The following is a 26978-nucleotide window of genomic DNA, read 5'->3' as shown; positions in this document are numbered from 1 at the left end:
AATCGGTTAACAGACCGGTTTCGAACCGAATTAACCGTTAACCGAAAAATCAAAAAATAATTAACCGATTCCCGACCGAAAAAATTCGGTTAACTGACCGATTAACCAAATTCGGTCAGTTAACCGAATTTTTTCGGTTTTAACCGAATTTTCCACATCCCTATTAATGGGTGGATGTATCCACCATAGGATTTTTTATGGAGCGGTTTTTGATCAAATATAGGTTAGAAATAATTTTTACAGCTTTTCTTGACTAGTGTTATTGTATTTTTTTTAGGAAAATTGTTAGATTTTTTTTGCCTTTTTTTGTTAACTAGTGACTTTCGTGTTGATTTGGGTTTTATGTTAGAAAAATCCAATTTGAAAACGATTTTCTTGCCTAGTGAAAAAATAAAAATTTGAAAATCGAGCCGGTTTATGATATTTATAACAATAAACCATTTATCGAAATCGCACCTATGTTTTCGAGTAGACAGATCCTTGCCGTTCCCGACTTTCAACCTAACGACCTTCTCCGCTATTCTTGTACCATAAACTGCTTTGAGTGTGGACTCGAACGAATTCGAATCAAACACAGAATCAGAAATCGTTTACTTTACTTTCAGTGGGAAAGTGAATCTATCTTCAATAGAAACTGATAGAATTGTTATTCTAGAAAATAGAATTTATACTTAGAAAATAAATTCTCACTATTTTCGATCAGAATTTAACGTCACTGGTGCCATCTATTTATAGAAAGAAGAGGTGAAACCATTGTTGAATTGTAGAAATCTATTTCAATAAAAAAACCGAACTCCTAATTTAACTAGGATTAGGTGGGGCGACAACCCTAGTTAAACAAACTAGGGTTTGTCAACCCTAGCATTAAACATGAGGAACTTTTGGACCTCTCCCATATCGGGTTCAATTACAAATACTTTCTACACTTTTTAACCTAATATTTTATAATTCAATCCAGCCTGATATTTGTTTTTCTATTTTTCATAATAAACATATGAAATTAATTTAAATAAAATAATTACCCAATTAAACAATTTTTTCAACTCAATTTTAATTCCGTTAAAATCATTACGATTTTAATGTAAAAGAATTTATGAGAAAATATATTTAATATTTCTACATTCAACAGACTCATTATGACCAATTAATTTATTTCCATTTTTAAACTTCAATTATTTAATTGATGTATTAAATAATAATTCGAAAAACCATACATTCGTTTCCAAATGTTTTTCATTTCTCTAACTTTACCATTTATATCCATTTTTGTTCATTTGATTCAACTTGCAATTCATTTCTGGCTTCAACGAGTTAGTAAAGAGGCCGATTGAACATATGAGAGATTAGGGCTTAAATAATTTATAATTAAGTTTCAGCTTTTCGCCTATTAACTATAAACTCATTTAGTCACGAAGTCATTCCACCATAGTATCGTGACTGAGCTCTCCCTAATGACATACTATTATGAAAGCAACTTGATTAGTGTTGGTCCACTGATCTTGTCATGAGTGTGCTACCCTCATCGGATATCCTTAATCTCTTTGGGATGAATCATCTTTCTCAATATGATCATATTTTATCTCATGGTAACTATTACATATTTCTTCATGAAAAGCCAATTACTATTAAATAGTAATCAAATCATTCATCATAAAGACGAACGACCCGTAGCTACGTTTACTTTTCATCTACCATGTAATGCTAATGAGAGAATATCATTTACCCATATCTTAGGCTATGAATTCCATTGTTGTGAATGACACTATATACTGTAGAAGTTATGTACCCAATACACTAGCTTTCGATTCCTTACCTATTTGAACTCAAACTTTTACTTACATCAAATATACGAGTCACATATACATAGTTCGTCATCCACTAATGATTAAGGTATGTCACACTTTGAACATCACAAGTGAATAAGTTTATAAACGGGTTCAAGATCTATTCTTTTTGGGTCTAGTTTGATGTACTATCAGTCTAGTCACTTACATCTATGTCTCTATCTTCTGGAAGTTATCCGCTCCGATGCCTAAGACAATGCATCTCGCCAATTGGACTTGATAGGCGACATATTAGTCTTTCAATCAATTTGCTCTTTTCTGGTTAGACTAATGACATGTTTAGGTTCGTCTACTAATATAAGTTGTCTTTTCGTATTACGATTCGACCACGTAATACCGCTTAGTATTAGTTAAACATTAGACAACCAATGAGCTAATATTTGATTCTATTTTGCTTTACATGCAAAAACCATGTGAGGACAACATATAAAGGGTAGTAATGTAATTCACCAAATAATTTTATTAATTAATTTGTTCGAAAAATTAAAAATGTACATAGATGAAAATAATACACTTAGGTCACCAAATCTAACATTTTTTACATTTGAAACATTTCCATTTGGCTTAATGATTTGGGTTTTGTTGAGGGTATGGTTATATTTCATTTTTGCTAAAAAATGACGATGCTAGAGATTAACTTTAGTGGTGAGGGTGGAAATTGGTTTAGCAATAGTGAAGGATCGAGTTGCTTGGGATGAGTTTATCTCAGTTTCATAAGTAAAGAGTAAGTGGAGGGTGAATGTTGATGAAAATGACTATTAAACTTGTGGATGGTGAGAAAGATGAAAGCTTTATAAAAATATTTTCTTTTGTAATTATCTAGAAATACTTTGCAAATAGTGTTTGGTTGCCAAGAAAATAAAGGAAAGTTTTAATGGAGGAGAATATGCAAAACTTTTAACTTTTAAATATTCGAACATAAAAAGAATATCTAAAAATAAATTCATGTCAAAAAAATTTAAACATATTTAGTGTCATGTTTTAAAACAATTGTTTTAATGGACGTAATTTTCATGTGATGTCATCAGTGCAAAAAGATAGAAACAAGTTATCATTTCACCTTCTCAACCCCGTGGGTGTATAGAAATTTCTTGAACAAATCGACTTGGTGGTCCAACTTTGTTTAGTAATAAAAATAGGGCTGCTGATGCTCCCAGGGAGACGTCTCCTCTGGACTTACCAATTAAATTAAAGTATTGAACGAGTAATATGTGATTTGATTTTATAACCACAAACCATGCATGCATTGATATTAATAATTAAAAGGTTTCTAGTGTTATTTCCTTTCTTTTGACCTACTACTCTTCCAAGTCTTTGTGGGGGGTAAATTCAAAACCAAACTTTCTTCAATGACTTTGTCAAACCAAATAAGTCTTAAATTTGGATTATACTAAAATATGGCACTACTTAATTATAATTTTAATTTTTAAGTGATGGTATGGCACTTTTTTAAGTGCTGCATCATTAGAAATTTAAATTCAAGAATTAAATAGGTAAAATGTGTCAAGGTTAAGAGCTATTGGAGACAAAAACCGAAGTTCAGGGACTAAATTAAAAAAATTATTAAATTTAAGGATTAAATGTTTCTTTATCCCAAATTTAAAATACATTGGCTGCCAGGTCCAAAACAATTTTTTCTTTCTTTTCTAAAAACAGGTTCTTTTTCTCATTATTGGTAGGTAATCAACCCATCAATCATCACACACTTTTTGCTTCAGTTGAATAATCAACAAGTCAGAGGGAAAAAAAAACTAAAAATAAAAAATAAATGCATTGGAGAAAAATTGACTGAAAAATTTTACTGTACATTTTATGTGGAAGAGTGTGTAGTGGATCGAGATAAAGCTCGGGGAATCAAACAGGCTGTTAATGCCTTCTCTAAGTTATTTACAATCTCAGTCATCGAAGGCCTGTCTCGGCCTTCCGGTCTCACACAATCCGCCGCTAAATAGCCTACATACGCAACCGCCTCGATCTCGAAAGGGGTTGGCGGTGGGACATTCGGGTCCAGAACCCTGTGAATTTCGTCTCGAAGAATATATGGAACCACAAAATCGACCACATTCCTTGGCGCCCCATTTTCGTTCCGATGGATCGCCTTGTATCCGGATAATAATTCGAGCAGAACTATTCCAAAACTGTAAACATCACTCTTAGTGCTCAGTTGTTGGAGCCTGTAATACTCGGGATCCATGTATCCGACCGTGCCTGCTGCACGCAGTGAAAGGTGTGATTCCTCGTCTCCAGGACCCATCAATGATAATCCAAAGTCCGATACTTTTGCGGTCCAGTTTGTATCGAGAAGAATGTTGGCAGACTTGATATCGCGGTGTATGATCTGTGGAACCGCGTATTCGTGCAGGTATTCGATCCCTCTTGCAGCATCTAATGCGATCTTGAGCCTAATAGCCCATGACGTAAAGGGCGAGTTTTGTAACTTGTGGAGATGGTCATGGAGTGTGCCATTGTTCATGTATTCGTAAACAAGTATGCGTTCGCTCGAATCCTCGTAAAATCCCCAGAGTCGGACGAGGTTCTTGTGGTGAACGCGGGACAAATACTCGAGCTCATTCACAAAGGCGTCGTCTTTATCTTCTTGACGCCTGGAGCCGATTGCATAGGATGAAGTGCTCGTTGTTTCGGCTCGTTTGATGGCCACTTCGCGCCCATCATCCAATGTAGCATAATAGACTGAACCAAAACTACCATTACCAATCTTATGATCTTCGGTGAAATTGTTGGTGGCTTGAACCAAGTCTTCAAACGAAAACTCTTCCAAGCGACCAGTGGTACCCATGCTGGTCAATTGGCTCAGACGCTTCTCCAGCACAGCCGGTGGGGCTTGGGGAGTTTGGGGATGATTTGATTCTGGATCACCATTGACAGGGGCACCAGTCTCATCGAGCCGACCTGAATCATGGACTCGACACACTCTATCTTTGCAATATCTGAAGACAAAGAAACCAACGACTAGCAAGAACAAGGAGGATCCAACACAACCAACAACTAGAAAAGCTATCAATCTGCCATTCAAATCATTGTTTGTCGATCTGTTTTGAGGTTGGGGTGAGAGAGATGGTGGCAGGGCTGGCGTTGTTGGCATTGAAGGTCGAGATTGGCAAATAGACCAACCATTGCTGCAAAGCGAGCCTGATCCTAGCAATGAACCATATGGACATTCATTCCTACATGGTCCAGGTAAAACTTCTGAGAAAACCATATGGTTGGAGCTGAAATTAGAGTCACCCCAACAAAACAGTGAATAATTGAATGTTAAAACTCCACAAAAAACATTCCTTTTTGCTTTGATTGTAATAAACTCAAGACCTTCCAATTCCAGTGGCAGCCTGAAATTGTTCATCCCCCAACAGACAACTGTTCCATTAATCCTTAAAGCACAGCTTCGATTCAACCCCAGAGCCAGCGAGTTGAACTTTCCCTGAGGCATATCACCGACAGTGGTTCGGTTTGGCCAACACTCTAAATCATTATCTGAGTTGATGGCACAAACATGTCTGAAACCAGCAGCAATCACGCTATAATTCCCACCTATAGTGTCTCGATCAGTGATACCAGTGAAGTTTCGGAGGAATCTTATCGTCGTTCCATCTTCTGATAACCCACATACAAATCCTTCGCCAACAGCAATATCGGAAAAGTTCTGAACACCACCTGTTTGATTAAATTCAGGCCACTGCCAGCATTCAAGAGCGTTTGTCTGATTAAGACCACAAATATGAGTGTTGCCTGCTTCAAGCTGGTTAATAACTGTACCCCTGTAAATCCTTTTGAAGCTTAAAGTAGAACCATTGCTGGAAAATCTCCAACAATGCATGACTGAAACATTGGATGACGAAGAAGAGGGTCTCAAACCACATAAAAATCCATCCCCAGAGACAATCCCAGAAAACAAATCGTTGGAACTAAAAGGGGTTTCAATTATATCAAGAACTGGAAAGGTAGAACAGTTGAGAGAATATAGTTGAAGGCTGCCATTGGAGGGTACTAAAGCGCAAACAATTGTGAGGCTGGAAGTTTCAGAGATTGAAACAGTGGATAAAGAAAAGGTGAAAGAAGCAAAACAGAGAAAGGAAAATAAGAAGAGGGAAAAGTGGTGGGATTTACAAAAGAAAAAACCCATGGAAATTGTGTTGAGAAGAATTTCATGGTGGGAATTGGGAAAATACAAATAGATTTTATGGGGTTTAAAAGGGAGAAGGGGGCTTATACGAGGCCAAAATGTTTGAGAAAATGGACCATTGAGGGAAAAGGAAAACGCGGTTTGATGGAGTTTCTGAAGTGTGGACTGGAGACCAGGTCTTCATTTGTATGAAGTACATTTTCTACACGAATGTTGATGACGACGTTCATGTTATGAATTTCCATTATATTTCATTTAATTGTTTTTGTCCATTTAAATATTCTAAATTTGAATAACATTTAATGCTAATATAAAATTTTATATTAATTAATTATTTTATTTTTACAAATAATAAATTTATTTTTACGCATTTTCACATTTTTGTTATGCGATTAATATTTTAACAATTTAATCATTAAATTTATCAATATAATTGTCATGCATATAAATTTTTGAACCAATCTAATATTTATATTATATCGATCTAAAATATTATATGTATTAATATTTATAGAATGGTTTAAAGGTTTTTACACAAAACAAACAGTTAGATATTTTTAATTTATGTCAAATTTGACATGCATGATCTATATGAATGAAATATGAAATTCAACTATTAGTTCGTTAAAATATTAATTATACAAAAATATACGAAAATGTGTAAAACAGTTCTGTAACCGGTTCAAGGCTGCTTCCAGTGCACCGTTCCAAAAATAAATCGGAACAACCATTTCTTTTTTCCTCACCAATGTAAATTTCGATCCATATTGATTGCACCCGCTTGTTTAAGCCAATTTCAATTACACTAGCCAGAACATTGCACATCAATTGGTGCATGAATAATATTAAAAAATAGATAAAATTATTTTTTACCAACTTTAAACTTTTTTTATTAACCAAATTTAAAACTTAACCAAGGTAAAGGAGCAATTTTAAAGTCGATAGTTAAAAAAATAATTTAAAAAAATTATATAACAAATAAATTTAAAAAAAATAATTTCTAAAAGTTTTACGAACAAAGCTTTATGTATATGTTCTAATAAATTCAATAAATTTAACCCTTCTTATTTACAAATTTTATCATTTTGATCCTCTAACTTCCTAATCAAAGCTGTCAACTTAAACAAATGCATTCCACATATATTAATTATTTTATTTATGGTTGAAATTATCCAATTCAATACATAACTCTTTCTGTTTATATTTTTAAGAAGTTGGTGTTAGAAATTAACTAAACATCATTCAAAATAATAGAAAATATAATATATAATAAAATTATATAAATAATTTAATATTTGTAAAAAATAATTTTTTACTCTGACTAGCATAATTTTAGTTTTTAATTAATTTGGTAAATAATTTGACACTAAATCGGATTATTAGTGACACATATGGTTTATTGTAGATTTAAAAATTAGAAACAAATAATTTAAAATCATAATAATCTCTTAATCAATTTGTAAAATTAAAAAAATCATTATCAATGTAACCAAAAAAAAATCAGTTAGATTTCCACATTTTTTTTCTTATGAAAAATTAAATGTTCATAATTTTTCTTATATAATTATTGATTGAACAATTGGATTTTTCAAAGCCATATTTTTTAAGTTTAGATGTAATTTTAATTTTAATGACCAACTTCAAGGACTATTTCTATGCACCTTGAAGAAAATATCGTATTGTTAACAACAAGAGTAAATCCAAAGTGTATATTTTTTTTAGTTTTTCCATTTTCTTTAGCCAAAATTTTATCAATTAAAGGGTTATAATATATTATATTTAGAATAAAACTAATGAAAAAAAGAAAAATGAATAAAAAATTAAGATAAATTCATTGATATCAGGGTTTGGCTCGGAAAATAGCTCATTAGTTGACAGAAGTTTTTTTTGGGGGGGGTTTACAAATTTATAGATGTGGAATGCCTCTGTTTTAAAAGCTAAAAAGTTTTGATTAGAAAGTTTGATGGTCAAATTGATAGAATTTATAAATGTGAAAGGTTGAATTTATTAAATTATTTAGAACTAGGATCAAATAAAGTTTGATGATCAAATTGATAGAATTTATAAATGTGAAAGGTTAAATTTATTGAATTATTTAGAACTAAGATTAAATTGATAGAATATGTAGGTATTGAGGACTAAATGTGTTATTATACCAATTAGAAAAAGATTTTCCGTTATCAATTTAATGGTTGGTGACCATACAGGAATAAATTCAAACATTATTACTTAAATTAAAAATTTTAAAGTTGGATAACTAAAATAGTAACACGGATAAAATTAAAAATCTAACCATGTATTCATCATAAACAAACCATCATATTTTTAAAAATTGAATATTTATATTATTTTATTTTCACTTTTTCAATTATAATATTACTGAAATGTTATAAATTTTATATTGAATTTTTAACAAGTAAATATAAAATACTAGAATTTATGCTACAATCTAACCCATGCATAACATTGGAAAAAGAATAGTATAATAATATTTATATCCATTATATTATAATGAATAATAAATTCAAATTTAGATATCTAAATTTATCATTGATTTCATTTTTAAATTTCATTTTTTGGCTTATTAAGCTCGATATTTAACAATTTTGAATACTCAATAGATAATTTATTTAAATAATGTCAATTCAGATAATAATAAAATTCAATACAAATAAATTAATTAAAATTCTAAATAACTTGCTATTTTTTTTAACATTCTTATTATAGGTTCTGGCCATATATATATTTTTTTCATACAATACTTAGAACTACCCACAGCCCATTTCCGATCCATAAATAAGAAAATAATATGTTTTAACATACTTGACCTACATCATCTTATATTGATAACAATACTCATACCAGTCGAGTGAAGACTCAATCAACTAAAACCCACTATTTTTAATTCCATCGAATCACTAATAAAATGATAAAGAAACTTTGCGTTGAAATTATTAATCCATCCCCTCCTTTAAAAGGTAACAATTTTATAATACTTTATTTGGACAAACAATATATTACGATACGAGGAAAAGTCCTTTATATACTACAAACGATGGGCTTTAGCATTTTCTATTAAAAAAATAGAGATAAATTGTAAAATTACATACGATTTTAGTTTAGTGTGTAATGAATTATAATACTTGTAATTCTATACACAAAATTTATAATTACATATTATATAAATATTTATATTTATCTAATATAAAAATAAAAGTGATTAATATGTACAATTAAATTATAATTAAAATTTTATGTATACTTTTGAATTACAAATAAAATTTTATGTTTATAATTATATTAAATCAAAATTATGTATCAAATTATAATATTTATCCAAAACATTAGAGGAAAAGAATTTGATACGTATAAGCGCAGAATCGAAGCAATGGGTGCGTGCCATAGTGTACGCGTCAGTTGTCAACGTTTGAAGCCCATATTTCAGTAGTCCACCACTCGATTTCCTCCTCCTAATATTTATTTAAATAGATAGTGACCCACGGGAAATCCAAGGTGGGGAGGGAGAGGGAGAGAAATGGGGTGGGGGACATTTTTATTATATTTAATAATATATTATATAAATTTTAAATTTATTATTATATTCTCGGAAAGCATTTTTGTATTTTTATATTTTTTTTAAATTTTTTAGAATTAGAATTAAATTAAAATTATTTGTAAATTTTGATGGTTAATTTTTTAAATTATAACTAACTATATAAAAGTTGAGTGATCAAAATGATCGAACTATATAACAAGAGTGCTTAAAATGATTTTTTTTTATAATTAGATTTATATAATTTACTCTTATTTAAATCATCCCATTTTTTAGGTTAATATTTAAATAATCCTTCAAGAATTTCTTTTCCGATCCTTCCAAAGTTTATACTTTTTAAAAAATATTTATTTATTAAGTGAAAATATATTATTTTATTGTTAGAGAAATAATAAGTAAAAAAGTAGATATGTAACGTATTTAATGAATATTTAAATAACAATATAAATTAAAATAGTGAATTAATTTTTTTTAAAGAATTTTTTTTAAAATAGCCATTTAGTGAATTAAATGATTTTAAAAAAAATTAAAAGTAAATATTTTTTTTGGATAATTACCATTATCGATATATGGATATTAATATATTTAAACTTTAATTAAATCAATTAAACATTTAATATCATTTTTAAATAAAAACATTGATGTATATATACATGTGATAAAAACACGTTTAGATCTAAATCCCGATATAAATATAAATGGCAGACAGTACAATCAGTGGTCGAGATTTTTGGCGGTGATCGCCTTCCTCTGGCAAGCATTACCCAATTAGCTAAGGCTAGTGGCAGTGAGAAGACGATGGACTATATGAATTGCTATGCCGCCGACCAAATTAGGGTTTTTCCTTTTATATTTAAAAATGATGTTCATATTTAACATTTTCTAATGGGGTGCTTGTAATTTCCTTTTTATGTATATTTCGCAAATGGTTATATTTTTGGTATTTAAAGGTATTGGTATTAATTTTTTAGTGTTTAATTTGAATTTTAAATTTGATTTGATGAAAGTTAATTGTCGATGTTATTACTTTTGATTTTTCATGATTTTGATAATAAAATAAATTAAGAGTCAATTGTGAATTTGTTTAATTTGTTAAGTATTATTTGACAATTGTGATTTTTGGGAGTTTTATGATTAACTTGATGAAAATTAATTGCTAATATTATTAATTAGTTATTATTTTCATCAAAAATTTTAAAAACTTGAATCAAACACTAAAAAAATTAATATTGTTATCTTTTAGTACCAAAATGTATAATTTTTATTAAATATATGTACTATACTTTTAATAAACTCAAATACAACATTTAAAAAAATGTATAAAACTCTGATAACAAATGATGTATTCAAAGGCATAGCTAGAAGGGGCAAGCAGTGGTCTTGGCCCTCCTTAGCTAAGAGGTATAATATCCCTTTTAGTCACTTTAGTTATGAGGTATTTTAACAAAATTTTTAATTTTGACCCTCAAACTTCTAAAAATTTATTGTGATCCCCAATAATGAATTGATGGCTTCGCCAGTAGATGTATTAACCATTTTTCAAAGGTATTCGAAAGTTAGGTCATTAGGTTAAACATAGATATATTATAGACTATATTTGTATATTCACTTGCACCGACCGAGTTAGGAAATTAGGATTGGGATCCAATTTTGAAAAATTAAAATTTCTAAAAAAAATTATATAAATTAATGTATAATCTAATATTTGATAAATCAATGTATAATATAATTAAATGTAAGACTATTACAAAACTATTAAGAAAAAGGTATATCGAATAAATTTCAATAACTCGTATCTTTCTCACAATTGTCCATGATATTTTCTCATATGTTAAAACCATTGAATTATCTTCCCTCGTTAATGTTGTAAGAATGTTAGAGAGTATGGGTGAAAGGAAATAAAAAAAAAATTGAGAGAAGAGATAAATGCTTAAAATAAAGTTATTGATTTTTTAGTTTTAGTGTTTGGAAAGAGATTAATTTATTTCCATATAAATTAATTTGTTTTAACAAAATTATGGGTATTTTTCTTCAAAAATTTTTGTGGACTCAATTTACTAATTCTTTAATTAAAATTCATTTTTATAAAGTAATTTTTTCTCAAGAAATTTTATGATTTTAATCACTAATGTGGCTCTGAACACTGACTACATGATTTATGATATCTCAAAATATTTTGTTGGGTCAATAATCAAAAGATTGAGAATGTGTGCATTGATGTTTGTGTTTACTATAGATATAATTGAGTGTCAAAAATTTGAGGAGAATTCGAGTGGTAGTGGTGGTGGTTTAGGAGGCGACGCTAGTGGTGGAAGAGGGCTTGGAGGTGGAGGTGGTTTAGGAGGTGGAGTTGGTGAGGGTATTTGTAACGACCCGATTTTTAGTGGTACCTGAAATAGGCGGTTTCAAAACCCTATTTTCATAAACTAAGTCAGAAATTATTAAATATTAATATTTACTAGGATGTTATAATAATAAATTAAAGTTTGGTCCGGTAATTTTTTCGAATTAATAGTTAATTAAGGCTTAGGGATTAAATTGTAAATTCTAATCACTATAGATTTTTAATTCACCAAATGCTTAAGGATTAAATTAACAATTAACCAAAGATTTAAAAAGACAATTGTACCATTTCTATATAGGAGAAACTGGATGTTGACGGTGGAATCCACTAAATTTGATTAGTATTAGATTAAGTAAAATAAACCATGTTTATGTTAATTAAACTAGTTTAATAAAGACTTAATTCACCTATATAAGTTAAATAGTGTAAAAAATAATATAATCTTCCCCGTTTATCTTTTCATTGCCGAATTTGAAGAAAGAAAAATCTAAAGCTTTTGGTGACTTTTGACCATAAATTGTAAGTATATTTAGGTCATTTTCTTGTAATTTTTATAGATTTAAGGTAATGGGAGCTTGGTTTAGCTAACTCATGTACCAATATGTGAAACTGTTAATGTAACACCCCTAACCTGTCCTTCATCGCTGGATTAAGGTTATAGAGTATCACAGCAAATAACGAAACAATTACCAACTTAAAACTTCTCAAATATTAATTTAAGTATAAATAATCAAATCATTTGTTAAACATGGCAAACATATACTTATAGACTTTAAATTGAGTTTAACGGACCTTAGAAATAGTTTGAAAACAATAAGAGACTAATTTGGATTAAAATGGAAAAAAATGTGAAAATATGTAAAATTTTAGAAACAGAGGTCACACAACCAGATAGAGCTTAGTGTGCACCTTAAAAAGCTTCCAAAAAAAAGGACAAACTTTCATCCAAAACTTAGGTACTAAGCCAAAACAAAATCAACCATTTTCACACTTTAAAAACACATTTAAACAAGTCTAAAACATGCCAAAATCATTCAACCTATGTGCCTAGCCAATATGCCATCACTTGGCACCACAATTCAAACATAAAATCAATTCAATTACAATGCTACAAGTTCACACCTCAAGCATGTAGCAAACATATCAAATAACCATTTCATTCACATTCCATTAAGTCATAAGCTATCTACTTTCAAGAGGCATAAACAAAATGACAACACACATATCCTGGACATTTACAAGTCAAACTCAAGCCATATATACAAGTAAGCTCAAACCACATCACATTGGCAAAAATATTATAAAAGCTCCTATTACATGTTATTTATAACCATTAACAAAATAGCCAAAACCTACCAAAATGATGGACGGATAGTGTGTATGTGCTCTGACGAGATTTCAATAGGTCGAGCTTTCCGATGATTTACAAGACAAAGAAAACAACTAACATAAGCAACTAGTGCTTAGTAAGCTCGTATAATCATAAACGTAAACGTACCTTATAAGCTCAATTGTATATATTTGATGCATAAATTTATTATCATGCTCATGAATTTATTTAATCCTATACACATCACAAATCCCACAAGTTAGTAACATATCAAAACCAAGTATTATACCAACATCTTCCATTTCAACTTTCATGATCACATAACATTTCATATAATTGCTCACTCTTTTAAGTCTTTATTACCCGTTGAACCAAATGAAATAACGTTGGATATAAGGGAACCATGCTCACACAAAGTGTGCATGTATCTGTAATTGTAATTGTAACTGTATATGAAATGTTCACACGAGCTATGAAATGAGCTTGCTTACACGAGCTGTGGGTCGAAATGTTAAGCTACACGATGTTGTGGAGAATCCGCAACAAATGCAGGACCTCAGCCATTGGTAGGATATCCAAGACCAGCACCCGAAATCGTATAACCCCTGATGACATGTCATTTGTATCCTAGGTATTCACAAGGTTCAAATGGGACACATTTCATAACCTTATCCTTGAATTTTATTTCCGTTATACATTTCATACTCGTATTCATGATACTCTCATTTTTCATCAATTTCATCTATTTGCTCACTAAGACAATTTCATCTAGTTTAATATATAATACACAATAGATATATATGTTAATACTTAGCATAGTCACTTACTAACAATTACACAATCAACAAGTAAGAGATTAAATTATTATACGAACTTACCTCGACTAAAATGGTTGCAAAAACAAAGCCAACAACTAGTCCGATACTTTAACTTTTCCTCGATTTAAATCCGATTAGCCCATTTCTTGATCTAAATAATAATTTTTTATTCAATTAAACTATTCCAGCACTTAAATAAGCAGTTTTATTCAATTAAGTCCTTTCATCATCATTTTACACAATTACCCCAACATTTTACCCTTTTATGCAATTTTGTCCCTAAACCAAAAACTCACAAATTAACCACAATTAAAGAAAACTTATGCTAGATGATTTTTACCTAGTCCCTGATCAACCCACTTTTATCAAAATTTCACTAAAATTCCATGTATTTTTCCTATTTTAACGATTTAATCCTTAAACATTAAAATTACTAAAAATCACTTAACAAAAAATTTATATTTAGCTATTAAACTCAAGAATTTAACAACAAAGTTCAAAAACACATAAAAATCATTCATGGTAAGTCCCTAAAATTTTAATAGTTTTACGAATTAACCCCCGGGTTAGCTAGATTAAGCAAAAAGATCACAAAAACATAAAAATAATTAAAAACGGACCTCAAAATCTCACACATGCATTGAAGAGAGTTTGGCTGAATCTCCCATTCTCAAAAATCACGTTTCTCTCGGTTGGGGAAGAACATAAAGAAAAAAAATTAATTTTCTTTTGTTTACTACCTATTACCTAATATTTACTTTATTTTTATTAAAATATATCATATAAATTAACTAAAGTTGGCCACTAACCGTGCATGCTTTTTTTAAGGTGTTATTGCTACACAAACCCTTTTGACCTTCTTAATTTAACTATTTAGCACCTTTAACTAACAAAAACTAATTTTTGCAGCTTTTACGATTTAATCTTTTTTACTTAATTAACTATTTAAACATTAAAATTTTTAACTAAATTTCAATACATTTATATAACCATTCCTTAAATATTTAATAAAAATATTTACGGGCTTGGTTTATAGAAATGTCTCAATACCTCATTTGCTAAAACCATTTGACTTTAGGGACATACCACATGAATCTAATTATTCGTTCAATTAACAAAAATCATTAAATAAAATTTCAACATAATTCTATATTTGACTCGTAAATATTTAATATTTACGGGATCATTCGTTAGGTTTATGGCTTTGAAACCACCGTTTTCAACACCATTGAAAAATGAGCTGTTATAGTTAAAGTTTTTGAAAGTTTCCATTGTTGATTTTTTTGGAGAATTAAGCTTGAAATTGATAGATTTTAAGCTTAGAATATGAAAAGGACTAGATTGTAAAGTTAATTTAGCTTATTGTTAACTTGGTTACATTAGGGACCAAATTGAATAAATGTAAAAATTGTTATAAAATTATGTTAGAAATATAAATTTTAAGGTCCCTAGTGAGAACATTTGAAATCAGATTTTAATCCGAGGCTAGGAATTAAAAGTTATAATTATGTTGAGTTCAAGGAATAAATTGAATAAAATATAAAATTTTAGGGTTATTGAAAAATTGAGTTTATAAAGGTTCATGCATATCGTAGCATAGTATGAAGATATTTGGTATTGATTGATGATATAAAATGATTGTTTAGATCAAGAATCGGATCAAAGTGGAGTTGATCGGGGAAAAGCTAAAATTGCAGATTAGCCCCTGAAGTATCCACTTTACGTATTTTGAACAAGTAAGGTCATATGGAGCTTACCACTCTATTTTATTTTATGTATGAATTATACTTGAATTTATACTTATTTATTAAAATTGAGTAGAATTAGTGAATTTGGCACACATGTCTTGAAATGGACTGAATTGTAAATTCATGTAAATATTGGCTATATGGAAATAGTACAAAATGTAAATGTGATTATTGATCATATGGCTCGAAAATGAGAAATGAAATTATGTACATGAATTGGTATTGCCATTTATATGGAAATGATGCCCGAATGAACTTAGTAAAATGTTAGGATAAATACGACATGCCATTAGGGTTATACATGTGATTAATCATAAATTTTATATGTTATTACAAAATCTAGCATTTGTTACAGATTCTTGGGTTATACGTATCGAAGGTTTAGTCTAGACAGGTAACCTCGATATTTAGTGGAGCCACATAACCGAAGATTAATTTAATTAATTTAGATTCCTATTCAAATAATAATTTATATAAGCTTACTCTTGTTGTTCTTCTTTCCTTTGTAGATCATCACCTTATGGAACCTGTCGATCTAGATCAGAGCAAAGTTCACACTATTATCGAGGTAGTAACTATATGTCCATTTTGAAATAAGACTTGGTGGCATGTACATAATAGGGTCCTTTAGTGTACACATCCGAATGAGACATGTTTTGACCAAGTTAATGCCATGAAAAATATGACCTTACTTATGAATAGATGGTATATTAAACTCTAAAATTGGACTAATTGAAATAATTAGGTAGATTAATGAATTAAAAGTAGTAGGTTGAATGTTAATTGTGTTATATGGCTTGGTGTATAAATTAGTTAGATAGCATCAAGCTTATTGAATTGTTTAGTTCTTAAATTGTGTATTGATCATGTGGAAATAGTATCGGAAGTGTTAGATATGGAAATTGAATTGAAAAGTTCTATATGCTTGAATGGTGTAAGATTGATTTGCATGATATTGAATGGAAAATTATAATGGCTATGTAATTGAATTTAGTTGATATATTCGTTACTTAATTGAAATGGCTATGTGGCTTTGTTGACATGGAATGGTATGAATTGTGATGTTTTTTTATTGTAAAGAAGATGTATGAACCATTTAGGTTGTGTTGCAAGTTGTTGAATTGAGACCAAATGGTATTTTTGCTAAAACGGGGGCCTTATCACAACTACAAACTCTCAACGTCGCAATGTGAGTCGGCAGTGAGCGATGTCGCAACATCAATATGCTTAAAGTCAAGACGTGACTTACTGTGTTGGCCACGTCACGATGAGGAAATCAGGAAGTCATGATGTCGACCCAAGAAATTCAAAACTTAACAATTTTGTCCTAATTCATGCTAGGGTTGGCAAAAGAGCTTTCGAAAGCTCGTGTAAAACCCAAAGATGATTGAGTAATGCATGATGAATGTGTATGATATTTATGTATGTAATTGATTAAATGATGTAAATTGTATGATGTTGCTTTAGCAACAAATATAATATTCCGTAGCTTGGACTTGACGATAGGGTCAGACGATAAGTGTCATAGTGTTAGAGGAGGGCTTAGTGGTGACGCTATTGCTAAAAGAGGACTTGGTGGCAATAATGGTTTAAAAGATGGAGTTGGTGCATATGATGGCAATGGCGGTGGTGATGGTGCTAGAGGAAGACTTGGTGGTGGTAGTGGTTTAGAAGGTGGAAAATGCGAGGTATAGGAGCTAGAGGTGGCGCAGGTGGTGGGGTTGGAGGAGGTGTAAGTGGAGGATAAGAAATTGGAAGCTAGTGATACAAGGGGTGAATTTGGTGGAGGAATTGGAGGAGGATTTTGATTTCAAAATGTACATGGTATTTGTTGCAACCATGCAAATTATCCATATGAGTGGAATACTGGTAAGCATATATTGCAATCTTATACTATTAGTAATTAGCAAAATAAAAAGGAAATGTTAAATTAGCATGGCCACCACCCACATTTTGCTTTGGGTTAATTATTTATTTATTTTACTCAATTATAGAGTAAAATTTGAAGGTTACAATATGCTCAAAGTTCTTATACTCTTTGTATATTTGTAATTTAATTTTCATAATTTAATTTTCAAGAATTTAGTTCATCTACTTTTTGAATTTAAAATTTTAGACCTTTTTGTTAACATCGTTAAAATTCTTCTATTAAAAAAAATCACTTGGTGTTTAAGTAAAAAAAAAACACATTGTAATGGATTTGAATTTAATGGAGAATTTTAACGGTACTAACAATTCTTAAAAATTTACATCATCATTTTAATCAGAATAAAGCATTTAGACTAACGAATGACATTATAAAAATCGAGGTACCAAATTATGTCAAAATTAAAGTATAGATATTAAATCTCAAATTTGAGAGAAACATAAGGATCAAAACTAAAATTTAACCATTCTTATATAATTTCAGAAAAGTAGAGGGATTACAACTGAAATTTAGCTATTAACTTCTCATGTTAAAAAAAAAAAAACAAAGAAAAAACAATGTACATCTCTCATGTATATATAAAGATAGTTGGTGTTTTTCCGTGTTATGATTCTAATGGAATGTGATTCCAAAAAAAAAAAAAAAAATTTGAGAGACCAAATGTTAGAATTACTTTTCGTCCAACTTTAGAAGCTTCATCAAAAAGAAAAAGAAAGATCCGACTTTAGAGAAGTTGGAAGAGTCTAATCCAAATTAGAAGTTGGCGTTGCAGTATTGGATAATGCATTTTAAGCTAAGCATATGCCATTTCAAAAATAAAAATAAAATAAAAAACAAAAATCCAAAATTTAGTAAGATTTTATATGCACTAAAAGGCATTAAAATTTCCCAACAAAACAATATCTGTTGGAAGCAAAGAAAATGGGTGTTTCCTAAATGGAGTTTTGATTTTTTTAAAAATTGATTTGGGTAGAAATGGAGAATTAGATAGTTCAATCCTCTAATTGTAATGTTTGGTAAATAAAAATTTACAAGAGTTTGTTGAATTAAAACCTTCAAAACAAAAAAACGTAAGGATGAACAACTTTTTGCACAGATGATTGGGAATGAGATATGTTGAATGACAATGAGATATGTTGAATGACATATCTGACCATACTTGTTAAAAAATTACTCTCTTTACCACATGCTCTCAAACTTAATATGTATCTATTTTTTTTGAATATTTATGTATTCTTAATTTATTTTCAATTTACTAGTGTAAAATGATTTCTCATGTAACTTTATATTAATTGAAACATGCTACTTGACAAATTTATTCAGAGTGTGACGTAATTATTACTAATTTACATACTAAAAACATGACATAATTATCACTAAGAATGTAATTTTTAATTATATTGATAACACTATTAATATTGGTCAATTTCCACAATGTTAATATTTGCAAATAAAGAATTTAAGAAATTTGTTTATTTAAAATTTCAAGAATATTCACTAATTAATTTCCACAGTGGATGTTTTAATTTATTGGTAATAGTGCTTTATTTCAATAATTTCAATCAATAACAACAAAAGTATTATAAACAAATAAATACTTAATAATAAAATATGTTATACTCTTATTTGTCATTACGCTTTTAGCTAAAATTTACCAAATATTTTTAAATAAATTGTTAATAGAATCAATTGGTCAAATCAGTTAATAAAATCAGTTAATCAAACCAATAACTACAGTCAATTATCAACCAATTGCCAAACACGAATTTTAACTCCTTCAACATACACCCTTTTATTTATCTTGTACATAAATATTGGAATATGATTTTAAAAATCCTCCAAATAAACGAAGAAAAAAAGCTTAGAAAAATTTAACTATACACATGTCGAACACATAGTCTCATCCGACAACCACAGGAGTCCGAATAACATAGTATAAAACAAAACCCTTACCAATTTTTGTCAGATTGGCTATCTGGAGACGTAGAACGGGCTGGTTCAGCATTAACAAGCATCCTGACTACTTCTCTCATGGTGGGGCGCAAATTTGGAAGCTCGGCAGTGCAGAGGATACCGATCTTCAAGACCTTAATCATGTCATCTCGCACGGTGGCAGTTTCGGTGGCTACTTTACTGTCAAGAACCTTGAGGACGTTTTCATGATGATTGAGGTGAGATAAAATCCAGTATACAAGATCTTTCCCTTCTCCATACTCCTCCTCAATGGCTGCTCTTCTGGTCACTAGTTCAAGTAACAGTACTCCGAAACTATACACATCGCTCTTCTCAGTCACTTTTAGTGTATAGGCAAGCTCTGCAGTTGAAAATTACGGTTAGAAAAGTAAGATACACAGGTATCACTCGGACTCAGATAAGTGGTGGATATAAATATATGTAGACTTTGTAACATTGCTAAAAAGACAAGTCATTTGAAACTCACCAGGAGCGATATAACCATGGGTGCCTGCAAAACAGTTCCATTCAGATCCCTTGAGAGATTTTTCTGCAACCTTTGCGACCCCAAAATCGGCGATTTTCGGCTCATAATCCTTGTCGAGTAGAATGTTGCATGATTTTATATCCCTATGAATGATAGGAGGGGAGCAATCATGGTGCAGATAAGCAATTCCCTTAGCAGCACCTAAGGCAATCTTATGTCTTCGATGCCAGTCCAATTTGGGTTTCCCGTCTTTTTTCACTCGGTGAAGTGCTTGAAACACGTTGCCTTTTGCCATGTATTCGAATACCAAATAGCTTGATCTGCCTTTCATTAGACAAGCATAGAGCTTCAGTATGTTTCGGTGACGGATTTTGCCCAAAATTTCCATCTCTGCTGCCAGAACCTTAAGGCCTTCCCCATCCCATAGTCGCTTCACAGCGACCACGACACCCTTTTTTCTCAAATCCAGGCGGTAAACTCTTCCGGTACTGCCGCTTCCAATCAGGTTTCGTTCCTCTAGGTTACATATTTCATCGGCATCGATATCCATGTTGTGGAAACATGCAAGTTCCCATTTCGGATTTACTCCCTTGTTGCCTCCTAAACTGTTCTCCATGTCTTCTCGGCTATGCTTGAAGTTCTTGTAACTCACGAGCAATAATCCAGCTAGAACCATAATTAAAGCAACTACTATTACGATGAAGAAAACCGATTTATCCCCGAACACCATTTTCCGACCCTGCTCTTCCCTGCAAACATTCAACACAGTATCATTCATATTATTTCTGAACATTTTGTCAATGCAGAGTCCCCTATTACCAAGAAACGCTTTGACGCCGCCTATGGTCAAGAGCTCATGAGGAACATTTCCAGACAATTGGTTCTCAGACAAATCAATGGAACTTAGCTTCAGGTTTTCGAGATTCTTCGGAATTGGACCGGTGAGTTTGTTTCCCGAAAGATTCAGAGAGTTCAAAGAGCTCATGAATGAAATTGTTGGTGGGATAATGCCACTCAAATAATTATCAGCGAGATTCAAGTCCACCAATCTAACACAATTACCTAGTTCCGCAGGTATCGATCCCGTTAACGAGTTTTGCTCGAGACCTAACGAGAATAACTGCTTCAAGGCACCAATCTCAGCCGGTAGGTTGCCGGAAAAGTTATTGTTATTCAAAAGAAGCTTCTCTAAGTTTGTCAACTTGCCAAGCTCGGAGGGAAGAGAGCTCGAAAATTTATTGTTATGCAAAACCAACTGATTCAAGCCGATGGAAGATCCAATGCTGGCGGATACTCCTCCAGTGAAGTCATTATCGCTGAAGTCAATCATATTGGCATGTGGAAGTGCCCAAAATCCATCAGGAACATTTCCAGAAAGATGATTCTTGTTCACCCTTAGCCTTACCAGTGATTTGCATTCAACATAAGAATCCGGAAACTCCCCTGAAAAGTTGTTGTCAAGAGCCAGTAAGATTTCCAGCTTTCCCCTCTCACACAATAACCTCGGGAATCCACCTGAAAATTGATTCTCTGATATGTCAATACTAATCAAAGGGGAGAACCGACCGAAATTGGCTGGAAATTGCCCGGAAAACCTGTTTTTATAGACTGAGAACCCTATAAGATGCTGCATATCTCCAAATCCTGCAGGGATCTCTCCATAAAAGCTGTTATTGTAACATTGAAAAACCGTCAAGTTCATCTTTCCAATCTCTTTTGGCAGTGTCCCATTCAGCCGGTTCGAGGAGATATCGAATTCTTTCAAGAGAGGAAGATCAGCTATCCCTGGTGGTAACTCCCCTGTCAAATTGTTGAAAAACAGCTCAATCTGGTTAAGGTTTTTCAGTTTTGAAATTGAGTTCGGGATATTCCCAGAAATGTTGTTCCAGGACAAATCCAATATCTGTAAGGCCTTCAGCTCAAAAACGGACTCTGGAATCTGTCCAACCAGATTGGAGTTGCGAAGATACAGGGTATTCAAGTTCTTCAAGTTCCCAATACTCTCCGGAATTTCACTCTCATCAAAATCATTTCCACCTAAACCAAGATAAACCAGACCGGTTAAGTTTCCGATCCAGCTCGGAAACCTGCCGGAAAACGAGTTAAACGCCAATGCAAGAATCTCCAAGCTCTTAAGTCCAGAAAGATCGGGTATAATTCCAACCATTTTATTCCAGCTTATGTTCAAAACTCTGAGGTTTGAACAATGGTTTATTTGGTCAGGAAGTTCCCCAGAAATGGAATTGAGAGGCAAATAAAGGGTTTCAAGACTGTTAAGCATGGAGATGGAAAGTGAAATCTCGCCGGACAAAGATTTTCCAGCAAGTGAAATCTCAGTGACATTGCCCGAAACAGGATCACAAGTAACTCCATAGAATTTGCATGCAGAATCTGATTCTTTCCAGGAACCTAAGACGTTTAAAGGGTCTCTGAGCTTGCTTTTAACGTCGAGAAGAGCTCGGGTTTCGACGTTAATGGCGGAACATGGCGGGAAAAGAGCAGAAGCCATGATTGTAAACAGTAGAAACCAATGTTTAATCATTGTGGAATTGTTGAAGGGCATCATGATTGCCGTTCAATCAGAACAGGAAGCTGAATTATTGAGCAAAATTCCAATACTACACCATACTTCACCGGCTGGCGACAGCTGAAAAAAGAGAATTCCATGCACAGAAAAAGGTTGAATTATTTTATTGAAACAAATCTTAAAATAAAACAAACAATACGTTAAAAGCAGATTTTGCTGATAAAAAGAGACAAGAGACCAAACCGTCGATTTTCGTCTTTTATTTCTACACTTAATCTAACCCCACTCAAGCTTGAGTTGACATTAACATTTTTATTAGGTTTGCGAAATATTCAAAATTTTCATTTTAATTTGCGGGAAATTATTTTATGGATTTTTCTTAATCGCATCATTTCTTTTTTAATTATTTAATAACACCCCAAATCTTAAATCTGATCCATTTGGATTAGGGTTGAATTTAAATTCAAGGTAAAAAAATTGCAAAATTTATGGGTAAATCATATTAAATTATTTGAATGAACTGACTAAGATAACCAAAAAGATTAAATTTGCCAAATATATGATACGCACATAAACCTTTTCTAGAATGAATTAGAATTATTTTATGAAAAAATATATATTTCAAAAGCTAAAAACTGTTTTTTGGGGGGGTGATTTGTGAAACCATCATTTGTAATACGACTTTAACCCATAAAAATGAAGCTTACAACATTGTTAATCCAGGTATGGTTTAAAGTTTAAAGCAAGGAAATGATTAAGAAAAAGAAAAGGTAGGAATGTTTAACACAAATCACTGACATAATCTAAACATTGGTTGTCAATTGTTGGACTAATCAAACAATACTCCAAATTATGTTCCATTTTAGAACTAGCTTTTTCAACCTTCCTCTGTCTCTTTTATTCTTCCTTCTTCTTTTTACCTTCATTCTTTTATGCTATCTTAACAGAGATTTTTGAACAAAAACAAACCAACAATTAACAATGAATTTCAGGTTTACCTTTTCCAAAACAAAATGGGGTTAAATATAGTAAAATAGAAGAAAGCATGTAATTGACGTAAAAGGCAAACAATTTGAAAGTGAGAAATACGTACCTGTACGAAGTCCAAGCGTGAATTCTTCTCCTTTTCGTTTGGTTAGTGAGGAAGTGTTTAGTTTCCCAAGAAAAAAGAACAACTGTTCCCCAAGTTAGCAAGAAAAAGGTTCAGTTTCATTAAGCTAGATGACATGGATTTTCTGGTTTTTAAAAGAAAAGTAGAAAAAACAACAGAGATTGGTTTTGGTTACCACTGAATTTTGATGGTAAATGAAAACCCAGATTTCGGAATGGGATGTTTTTTACAAAGAAACTGAAAAGAAATCACAGCAGAAAACAGACGGATACAAAAGAACAGCTTAATGAACAGTGAAAAGAAAAGAAAGAGAAGTGATTCGAATGATATTATTGAGAGCGAAAAAGAAAGAGACAAAGTGCGCTTTGTGGGGAAGATTGGTTGATAGGAGAAAAGGCAAGCATCATTCACTGTATCGATGCGTAAATGATTTGAGATTAGACTGACAATGTGGCATAGGTGGAATGCTTGTGCTGTAATAGTGTTAGGGTGACATAGTCGAATTTTATTTAGTCTGTGTTTAATAAAATAAATAAATAAATACTAAAAAATTAAATATTGAATATAATTAAATTATTTGAAATATATATAATCTTAAAATAAAAAATAATAATTAAATATATTCTAATTAAGTGATTAGTAGATTTTCCATATTTTTTTGTGAAAATATTAAAATATTTAAATTCAATCTATTGGAACTCAATTTTACAATGCTGTTGCCGAGCATCCAAGTTTTTAAGGTCTCATCCCATTCAATACGGGACTTAGTTCAAGCAGACTATCTTAGATTTACAAGATCAAATGAGTCCATTCATTAGTTTCACTTAATGATGTTTTATTTTACCAAAAAAAATGACAAAACTAAATTAAGATTTTTTGAATCAAATTTTTAAATAAAAAATTTTCATTTGGTGGTTTTGAAAATGATAAATATTAGACTAAATTTTAATTATAAACGTAATCTTAATTATATCATATTTATTGAAAATATATTTGATCATAATTAATTACGATAAATATTCAAACTCCAAAATAAATATCATTGTGAAGTTAAATAAATTATGATTTATTATTATAATTATTGTAAGTATTAGAAAATTAAAAAAAAACAAATAACTAGAAAATAACGTAAAATTTATTGAAAATGAAAGCTTTTATTAAGTCGTCCAATATGACAAAATATGTTACATATTTTGACAGAAAACAACAAAAAATTAAAGAAGTATAGTTAGAACAACTGACGTGAAATATACTCACTGAGAAAAAAAAACGAAAATATAAAATATCTATCATTTTGGATTTATTATTTTAATTTTAAATTAAGATAATTTAATATTCTTTTAATCCTATCCTTTCAACAAAATTTCTTCATCCATAATGTATCATATCTAAACATTCGACCCTTTTTTATAGTTTTAAAAAATAAAAACTAATGTGTTCAAATTCATAATAATTTTATTTTCTTTCAACTTTCTAGAAAAATAATATTGAAGAGGAAAATAGTTGAAATTTATTTTATGCACCTTTCTTACCATATTATTTATGGTCTCTTTTCAATTATTTAATGCTATTTTAATAATTTTTTTATGTCATTGGCACATAGCTTTAGATAATTTTTTACCCTAAACTCTAAAGTTTAAAACCGAACTCCAAACCTTGAATCTCAAACCTAGAACCTTGACTTTGAATCTTGAATGAATTTAAGGTTCGAGATTCGAAGTTCAAAGTTCAGGGTAAGAGAATTACCAAAATTATGTGTCAATGACAGGAAAAAAATTGTTAAAATGTCATTAAAAAAAACAAAACCAAAATCATAAATAATATGATAAAAAGAATATATAAAATAATTTCTCGTTCGTATATATCTGAAAATTTTATTAAATCTATTTTAACAATATGTTTCTAAATCCACTCACAACTTAATGATTGATTACGTCTGAATCAACAAAGTTGATCAATATCATGTCACCGTCACAAATATACTTAACACTATTTATTTTTTGATTTATATTTAATTTGATCCCATAATTCAGTATTAATTTTATTCCAATATTTCAAATTTCTCTAACTTTTTTTTTAAAAATATTCTGATTTGAAATCATTTTTATTGAATTTTAAACATTATATAACATTTTTTTTTATAATTTAACGATACATATTCATATATTTTATATGACATAAATTATATAATATATAAATATAAAAATCACCTTAAAAACTTATCTCTTTTTTCTCCAAGCCATTTGTTTATCTTTTGTTGCCTAACGACGGTGCTAACTAGACCTGTCCATGGGCTGGGCGGCCCGGCCCGCCCGAAATATGCGAGGATTTGGGTAAAAATATAGGCCCGAAATATGGGCTTGGGCAAAATAACGAGGTCCGTTTAAAAAATGGGCTGGGCTCGGGCTCAACTTTTTTGGCCTGGGCCCGGCCTGAATATAATAAATATATATTTTTTATTTTTTATTTTTTAATTTTTAATTTTAAAATACTTTAAAATTATTTTTTTTATTTTTTTATTTTTAAAATATTTTTTTGTGTTTATTAAAAATCGGGCCGGGCCGGGCTTATTATTTTTTCCCGGGCCGGGCCTGGGAAAAATTTTAGGCCATATTTCGGGCCGGGTCGGGCCTAAGAGTCGGGCCGAAAATTTTTTCTGTGCCTGGCCCGAACTCGGCCCGGCCCGGCCCATGGACAGGTCTAGTGCTAACCTCTAAGCTGGCTATCACCCGCCTTTTTCTCACTCCCACCAACCATTTCTTTCTTTTTTTCTTCTCATTCACTCCATATGTTTTCTCTTTTCAGTTTGCAAATATATATTGTGAGTACCTTCGCTATCTTCATAAGTTGTGATGGACAGATGACAGCGCCTGTTGTTCGTTAAAATTCCACCAACCACCAGTAAAGTGGGTGGCTCTTAGTTAGCTTTTTAATCTGTTTATGCTTTGAAAGTATTTCAGAATAATAAATAATTTAATGAGTTTATTTGGACTCATGTTGTCTTAAGTTTTATATTTTTTTTTGTTTTTCCATTGTTTAATAAGTTTTTAGTTTTAGAAGTTTTTGTCTGCTCTTGTAGCACATTTTTTAGTCATATGTAACATTAATTTTACAGATGATTTTAAGGATGGTTTTGTTATCATCCTCTTTAGTTTGGTGAATGCTTGACTCTTTTGTCGATTTTTGCTCGTCGCT

General features: G+C 30.9%; 3 protein-coding genes across 3 annotated transcripts; 1 reads left to right on the top strand and 2 right to left on the bottom strand.

The window, feature by feature from the left end:
* Positions 1-3596: 3596 nt before the first annotated feature.
* Positions 3597-6179, bottom strand: LOC107914036 (serine/threonine-protein kinase-like protein CCR4). The gene has a single exon (XM_016842754.2). The coding sequence runs from the start codon at positions 5983-5985 to the stop codon at positions 3655-3657; it is 2331 nt and encodes a 776-aa protein (XP_016698243.2). The 5' UTR covers positions 5986-6179; the 3' UTR covers positions 3597-3654.
* Positions 6180-11743: 5564 nt separating this feature from the next.
* On the top strand, positions 11744-17472 carry LOC107915267 (glycine-rich cell wall structural protein-like). Its single transcript, XM_016844426.1, has 2 exons — positions 11744-11897; positions 17246-17472. The coding sequence occupies exons 1-2, from the start codon at positions 11744-11746 to the stop codon at positions 17470-17472; spliced, it is 381 nt and encodes a 126-aa protein (XP_016699915.1).
* A 1999-nt stretch (positions 17473-19471) lies between these two features.
* On the bottom strand, positions 19472-24228 carry LOC107914037 (receptor protein-tyrosine kinase CEPR2). The gene is made up of 3 exons (XM_016842755.2): positions 23766-24228; positions 20146-22792; positions 19472-20019 (listed from the first exon to the last, which is right to left on the bottom strand). Exons 2-3 carry the CDS (start codon positions 22709-22711, stop codon positions 19655-19657), a joined length of 2931 nt encoding a protein of 976 aa, XP_016698244.2. The 5' UTR covers positions 22712-22792; positions 23766-24228; the 3' UTR covers positions 19472-19654.
* Positions 24229-26978: the final 2750 nt, after the last annotated feature.

The sequence above is a fragment of the Gossypium hirsutum genome, chromosome D05 (assembly GCF_007990345.1).
Source record: "Gossypium hirsutum isolate 1008001.06 chromosome D05, Gossypium_hirsutum_v2.1, whole genome shotgun sequence".
In the NCBI taxonomy this organism is placed as follows: Eukaryota; Viridiplantae; Streptophyta; class Magnoliopsida; order Malvales; family Malvaceae; genus Gossypium; species Gossypium hirsutum.
Note: the sequence above shows the minus strand (reverse complement) of the source record. Positions and strands in the feature narration are given on the sequence as shown.

Excerpts from the sequence above, each read along its gene's own strand:
- LOC107914036 (XM_016842754.2), bottom strand. The coding sequence starts at position 5,985 with ATGGGTTTTTTCTTTTGTAAATCCCACCACTTTTCCCTCTTCTTATTT.
- LOC107915267 (XM_016844426.1), top strand. The coding sequence starts at position 11,744 with ATGTGTGCATTGATGTTTGTGTTTACTATAGATATAATTGAGTGTCAA. Across the intron at positions 11,898-17,245 it reads AGGAGGTGGAGTTGGTGAGG|CAACAAATATAATATTCCGT; the intron begins GTATTTGTAACG and ends ATGTTGCTTTAG.
- LOC107914037 (XM_016842755.2), bottom strand. The coding sequence starts at position 22,711 with ATGATGCCCTTCAACAATTCCACAATGATTAAACATTGGTTTCTACTG. Across the intron at positions 20,020-20,145 it reads CCATGGTTATATCGCTCCTG|AGCTTGCCTATACACTAAAA; the intron begins GTGAGTTTCAAA and ends TTTCAACTGCAG.